The 7446-nt window shown below is 43.4% G+C and overlaps 1 protein-coding gene across 1 annotated transcript; it reads left to right on the plus strand.

Moving 5' to 3' along the window:
• Positions 1–3231: 3231 nt before the first annotated feature.
• LOC147133466 (sialidase-3-like) lies at positions 3232–7210 on the plus strand. Its single transcript, XM_086013263.1, has 3 exons — positions 3232–3593; positions 3734–3971; positions 4415–7210. Exons 2-3 carry the CDS (start codon positions 3747–3749, stop codon positions 5408–5410), a joined length of 1221 nt encoding a protein of 406 aa, XP_085869389.1. The 5' UTR covers positions 3232–3593; positions 3734–3746; the 3' UTR covers positions 5411–7210.
• The last annotated feature ends 236 nt before the right edge of the window (positions 7211–7446 follow it).

The following is a 7446-nucleotide window of genomic DNA, read 5'->3' on the forward strand; positions in this document are numbered from 1 at the left end:
ATAGTCAACAATACGTGGATAGGACAATTTGCCTTTTATGTCTTTGGCCAGTGTAGACGTAGATTTCATGTTCAGTTCAGACTGCTGCGCACCAGATGTTCCTCTGTGGTGTTGTTGTAACTTGTCACAAATAATCACAAACAGGAGTTTGCTCCGAAAATGCAGCACCGCTGCAAGGTGACACATGAACATTGGAAGGAGGAGCTTTAAACATTGTAAACTGTGTCGGGAGCAGGAAGTGGTTGTGATGATGTCATAAAAACACCGTCATCTGATTGGTTTGGGGGCAACACAATAATAGCCAGCAGGTTTACAGTATATCATGTCAGGTTCAATTAAGCGGCATAGAAAATGGGCTGTTGGGCAGTAGTTGTTTGTTTATTATTCAAAACGATAACATGTCGTTCACAATCCTTTCTGATCAATGTAACCATGTTAAATAAATATCAGTCCTTTGTTTTGGTGTCCTTGCACATTGCCTCTATAAATATAATCCACACGCACGAGTTATGACATGTTTTCAGTTATTTTCTCCTTGGATGACACTCAAGCAACTCTTTCAACTCATTGTTCCATTTCTCTCCCGAGAAGGCGCCCGTATTTTGTCTCCGAATCCCTCAGCAGCATAAGCGTCTCCTTGTATTCTGTCTTCTTCACACAAGTGGGGGAAAAAAAAAAGAAGAAAATTTACATGTGTAAAAGGGTGTTGCGCCACAATTGTGAGTGAGTTAGTGTTGTACTCGCTCTCAATTTCCTTGATTAACGTGCAAAAAATAATGTTTAGTTGTTATCATAATTCTCTAGATTGTAATGTAAAGCATACATGCAAAGGAGTTGTGTGTGTACGGCGTCTGGATGATATCAAGTCTTGCTTTGGAGCCTCTGTAAATATTAAGATTCTTTCATTCAGTGTGTTCTCCAACGTCTGAGCAGCTGTTTGAAGTCCCGTTAAAAAGAATATGGGCATTCCTCTTCACCATGGGGCCCATTGTGCAGCCAACGAGTTTTTCGGCCTGGAAGAAATTCTGCCGAATAAAACTAGCCGCGAGTCCTCACTATCGGGCCGCGCAACATCAGGATTTGATTTAAGCTTGCATCTTCTTTGTGCGGGGAGAGAATCTCTCAGGCGCAGCCCCATCCCCGTGTCTCTTGAAACTTTCACCCTTGTCTTTAGGAATGTCAATTGCCTGAGCAACAAAGAAGCATCTGTATCGTTAAGGCCGTATGTATCTGCCCTGAATTATCAGCTTTCATTTCTTTAATAATGCATCACATTGGATTATCCTACTTTTATTATGGCCTCAATAAATGTTAAGTATGAAAATTGAGAGACAAGTGGACAGATGTCCCAGTTGTTGTAGCACACCCAGTTAGCTAAGAAAAAAAATTAGATTAATAAGAAAAAAGGGGAAATAGTGGCATATATAGAAGTGCACATTTTAATAATTTACAAGTAGTATATCTATTCACTAAATAAAAGTTAGTATAATAATTTTAATAATAAACACAGTTTTGAAGTCAGAAAGTTTTTTTTCTATAATTTTCTATTAAGTATGAAATGTAGTTTTGTCAATACTCTGTCAAATGATCGAAGTAGTGGCACGTGGGCTCCATCTAGTGGTACACCAAAGAAACACTGCCCGAGTACAGTTCAGTTGTATTTCACTTTTAAGTTCAATACATTTGTTTTTAATGTTTAAGAACTGTTTATTTTTTAAAAATTAATTAGGCACATTTTTACGTGCGAATACAGTTTCATTGAATTGTTATTCAAGCACAGTTTTCCCCTACATTTATTGCCGTGTTAATATCTAAACTTTGCATTATGTAACAATGACTTACAAGTATATTACATGTACTTTTTTTAGAATTACTGTACAACTTTTGTCTTTTTGATGAAAACCTAGACTTACTAGCCTACTGTAGTTTAATGCTTGACATGATGCCTTGTAGAGCTAAGCATTTTTAGGCTTATAAATAGTTAATATGTGTCATTTTCAAGGATTTGAAGGATGTATGTGAAACGTGCACATGTATAGACTGTGTCAAACTGCGTGCCCTCCGAATAATATGAATCAACACTTTTCTTTGATTTTTAGATGAAAAAAAAAACAATGATAACACAAGTCAAACTATTGTAATGCCGAAATACCGTGAAGGCAGTAGGATTACAAAACAAACACATAAATTACCTCTTAAAGTTTGAGAAGCTTCTAAAGACGTCAGAGGACAGTTTGTTGTCATCAAGCATCAGCGTTAAACTGTCTCCAGAACGCTTGTACAAAAGAATGCCATAAAAATAATCTCTGAAGAACTCTGAGCAGGTCATTTTCATTTTGACAGTTGTGCACCACCTGCTGGCCAATTTCAAATATGTCAAACAAGATTCTTAATTTGGGGAGTTACAGATACAAACACAGTCACCAACAGGCATTAGTGACAAAAGTCATGCTTTTTGCTTCTCTGCTTTTCTGCAATCACCCGGTCAAAGGACCTACTAAGATAGGACATTGGTCAGTACCACAGTATATACTGGACTGAAAAAAAAAATTCTGTTGTATGAATGGCAACAGGTGGGTGTTTAACTGTAACTTCTGCCATCTAGTGGAAGAGCATTTAATTGTCATAGCTCGAAAAAGCAAATACTATATAAAGTTGACTAATTCAATTTATAAAACATCCTCAATTCAGACATTTAACTTAAAATGGTATTCTGTTCTTGATCAATATTCATCCAAGTTAAATAAAATGAAATATAAAACAATACTACTCCAGACTCTGTGGATTGTTAATTGCTCTTGTGCGCCCTCCAGGATGGCTCTTTAATTAGCAGGTTAATGTGTTTCTTTCGGGAGGAATCGTTTACTCGCTTGGTGTTTTTATATGAAATGTCTGTGCTGGAAAACATTTTCTGGAATTACTGAGTCAAAGCTAACTCTGAAAGACAGAAGCAGTCATATCCCAAGAATTTTTTCCCCCTCCACGTCGTGTGCCATATCTCCTAGCAACAGCGAAGTCATCAGTATACCTCCTGTCCAATGGGTGGCGATAAAGAATTTATTGGCAAACGCGGAAGCGAGACGCCAGCAATTTATGAATGCATATATTTAGAACAAAAAATAAGAATAAAATCCGGGCCTCGGACACCTATTCTAAAAAAATATTGATCGGAGTAATATTTCTATCAACTCGGTGTTGGCAACATTATCACTGCGAAGGATTTTGAAGACGTCACACTGCGCATGCGCTGCAATGGCTTCTCGACTGGACGCGCAGGGACATTATTTCTTTTCATTTCGTTTTTCGAATGATTTCTGTCGTGTCAATGGATAGTATCTAAATGTCAGCACACAGCCACGAGCAAATAACAATTATGGCACCTTGTGGGGTAAAACCCGGTGCAGGTTTGGGAAAGCGGCGCCCAAGCGAACACGGAAGTGTGTAGGAAGTAGTTCTCTCTACCGCGTCTTCTTCTCTTGCGTTCGTCCCTCGGCGTCAGTGTCATGATCGCCGGGGCTCTTTGCTTCACTTAATGAAATGAGACAGTGTGTCGATCAGCTCAAGGTGACAAATGTGAGGCGTGACAAGTGAAGGTAAGGACTTTCCCCCCCTCGTGCCTTGTTGCGCAACGACGCGATGCGTGTGAGTGTGAACTCTTCTTCCCTGCTTTAGAACGTATGCAACCAAGATGTTGTGACTTGATAATAAACGTGCTGAATGCCCCCCCCCATAGGAGCTGGTGCATCATGGGGAACACGCCATCGAAGAGCGACGCCAGAGAGGAGCCACCAAAAACAACTTTATTTGAGAGGGAGCCAAGTGGTATCACCTACAGAATCCCCGCTCTCATCTACCTGAGGCACAGTGGCACCTTTCTTGCCTTTGCAGAGAAGAGGACCTCTTCACGTGACTGTGATGCCAAACTTCTGGTTATGAGAAGAGGGGTGCGGAGTGATGACGGATCTGTTCAGGTAGGCAATTAAACAAAAATGACCAATGTACTCTACTCCCAATGATTGTGCTCATTTTTCCCTTTGGGTTTAACCTACGAGGTGTGTAAGAAAAGTCCCAGGACTGGTGTCACCTTGGATGGAAGGGGTCACCACCACAGTGATCTAAAATCGAGCTTTGCCACATTGGTGGCACCACCGAAACACATATTGACAAAATTACATTTCTGTGTGCACATTGACATGTTTCTTATTCATGGACTACATTTGGCCAGGCAATAACATAAGAAGGGTACATCATACTTTATATGATTTTATTATACTTTGATTCCACCGTGCATGGGCAAAGGTCAAAACTGAGAATGATTATCTTTGGAGGCAGCTGAGTGAATGTTATTCAAGTGTGCTGGTGTACCTAATAAAGAGTCCAGTGAGTATTTTCAACCCCAGTCTCATCCTTCCAGTGGCTGTCGAGCGAGGAGTTGTCAACGGCATGCCTGCCGGACCACCGCACCATGAACCCCTGCCCCGTGTTTGAGAAAAACACCAGCACCTTGTTTTTATTCTTCGTCTGCATCCTGGGCAACACCTCGGAGCAGAGGCAGATCATCACAGGTAAGAACAAGACGCGCCTTTGCTACGTCAGCAGCGGCGACGACGGCCGCACCTGGAGCGAGGCCAAAGACGTGACGGAAAGCGCGATCGGACAAACTCTCCGCAAATGGGCCACGTTCGCCGTGGGCCCGGGCCACGGGGTCCAACTGGAGAACGGGAGGTTGATTATCCCAGCCTACGCCTACTACATCCCGTACAGGTGCTTCTCCTTCCCCGTTCCTCACACGGTTTACCCGCGCGCGTTGACGTTCTACAGCGCGGACTTGGGCAAGACGTGGCACATGGGCAAGATGCTCCTCAAGAAGTCGTGCGAGTGCGAGATGGCGGAGATCATCGATCACGAGGGCCGAAGTCACCTGTACTGCAACGCCCGCAACTTCGGCGGCCACAGGCGCGAGGCGCTGAGCGAAAACAGCGGCGTCTGCTTCGACAAACCCCGCACGGCCCGAGAGCTGGTGGAACAGCCCAAAGGCTGCCAAGGGAGCGTCATCGGCTTCCCCGCCCCCGAGTTCATCCCAAGTGAGGACGGCGAGAGCAAAGCGTGCGACACGTCCCCGCTCTCCCCCGACACGCAAACCTGGCTCCTCTTCATGCACCCGACCAATAAGCACAGCCGGCAGGACATGGGCGTGTACTTGAACCGGTCCCCCCTGCACTCGCGAGGGTGGGACCGGCCCAGGATCGTCCACGGCGGGCCCAGCGGCTACTCAGACCTAGCTTACAACCGGGACAGCGATCTGTTCTCGTGCCTGATGGAGTGCGGCAAAGAAAGCGAACTTGAGCAGATCGCGTTCATGTCGTTCACGCTCAAAGAGGTCATGCAGACAAACGGGAAGGCGTGCTAAACGACAAAGCGTCGCCTGCGCAAGCTCGACGTCGAAGCATGAAACGAGGCTACGCTAACATCGCTCTGTGTCTACTCGTGTTCCTCTTCGTGGAAGTGCGCATGCATGCAGGAGTCGTGTGGTCTGATGTTTACTTATTGACATGACGATGTACCGAAGTCCATTGTGCTACCGTATTTCCTCAAATAGTGGCAAGGGTGCAAATGTATTCAACTGCAGTATCATGCTTGTGTAAAGTTAGAGCTTTACACGCCGATGTCTTGTCCGGGACGAATTTCACTTCTTTTTTTCCAGTAGATTGTGTAACTTCCCTTGCTTTAGCGCTTCCTTTTTTGCTCTTCCCTTTTATTCTTGGCCTCTATCAATGAACGCCGTGTAGTCGAGGTAGATTTCGCTTCCCAAAGTAGTAAACAGAAATGGTGATTTGAGTCATTGCAACTTTTACTCGGGACTGGCATGATGTTATATATGTTATAAATACAATACCTACGGGTTAGGTAAATTGGATAATAAAAATCACCATTTGGCCTTCATGATACGTTTGCATCATGTTTACACAAAATTTTGAATCTGTTAAAAAAAACATTTGCCATGACAGTCTTGGTTGGTCGGCGTAAAACGGGCGTGAACGTAACAAAACTTGGAGGCGGTCCGTTGTGGGACCGGAAGCATACATTGGATATGAAAAGTCTACCCCCCACCCCCCCCCCCCCCCCCGTTGAAACAAATGACGGACCACGGAAGGGTACCCACGCGGCAGACGGACGACGAATAACGGACGCTCAATTTTTTTTTGGGGTCAAATGCTGTTTTATCTCGTTATTTGTTCAAGGCGTGGAGGCCACTATTTGAGGACATAAGCTATTTAAGGAATCAAACTGTTTTGTCGGCTGATTTTAAGCATGCTGCTCTGCCGTTAACTGGCTTTGTGTGCGCGTGTGAGTGAATGTGCGCGTTTGCGTAGCATGCTTGACAAGTGCTCCTTATCGCTTCCCCGCATCTTATGAACTTGTCTCCATTTTGCAGATTTTTTTTCCTACCTCTTTTCATTTTTCCTTCAATCAAGGAGTGTAGCATTTCGTCCACGATCCAGCTTTCCTCTAATTTCATCGTACCGTACTGTGATTCACGTATGCCTTCATGCGGCCTTCATGCGGGGGGGCAGTAGAACCAGTTTGCCACGTCCAAACCGTGCCAAATAGAAGTCATCTAAAACCGGTGTGGGGGGGGGGGGGGATTTCTTTCTTTCTACGTATTGCTCATATGAAGTCAAATGAATTCATATTTTTTACAATTTACCTCTCCATGTATGTATTTCATGATACATATTGGGACTTTCTGTCGAACGTTTTTGAAGGCGACAACTTTGAATAGCGTGTGCAATAGACTGGTTGAAAATAACATGACCTCGCAAGAATTTTGTCGGAAATCACACCAACGTTGGACTGTAAATCTGTCGACATGTATATTGGACTATTTAACGGTTTCACTTTCCAGCAACAGCGCCACAGTCCACAGAAAAAGTTACAAATTTTGACGCAACACAGCCAATTTTCATCCAAAATCCTACAAAATTCTTGTCAAGCGCCCGGTGGTTGTCGAATGATGACTTTTGTAAGATTTCCAAAAGAAATTGCACGCACTAAGGAGCGAATCATTTTAGGATCCTTCTTTGCCAAATGTTCATGATTCTCCAAGTGATTCTTCACTAGCGTCAAGTGTGTTTGTGTTGACTGTTGTGGAAAGTGATAAAAGCTGCATGGCATTTTTTGTATAAAATAAAACACGATAATGGAATCAGCTGGCTCTTTGTCACGTTGTACTTTTACGCTGTCAGAGGTCTAAGTTTGAACATATAAAATACTGCCATGCAACTATTATACAGTAAATCTCATGACTTTATATATTTATGTACTACCACAATAAATCGGGAGGTTCAAATGTTGAATGTAAAAGTCGAACGCATTTCTTTGAGTATGCAAACAAGACTGGTTACACAACATTGTCCCGAGGTTTTTAATATTTAGCATACCAGC

This window comes from Filicampus tigris, chromosome 17 (assembly GCF_054856515.1).
Source record: "Filicampus tigris isolate MCC_2025a chromosome 17, RoL_Ftig_1.0, whole genome shotgun sequence".
NCBI classification, from domain to species: domain Eukaryota; kingdom Metazoa; phylum Chordata; class Actinopteri; order Syngnathiformes; family Syngnathidae; genus Filicampus; species Filicampus tigris.

Excerpts from the sequence above, each read along its gene's own strand:
- LOC147133466 (XM_086013263.1), top strand. The coding sequence starts at position 3,747 with ATGGGGAACACGCCATCGAAGAGCGACGCCAGAGAGGAGCCACCAAAA. Across the intron at positions 3,972-4,414 it reads GTGATGACGGATCTGTTCAG|TGGCTGTCGAGCGAGGAGTT; the intron begins GTAGGCAATTAA and ends TCATCCTTCCAG.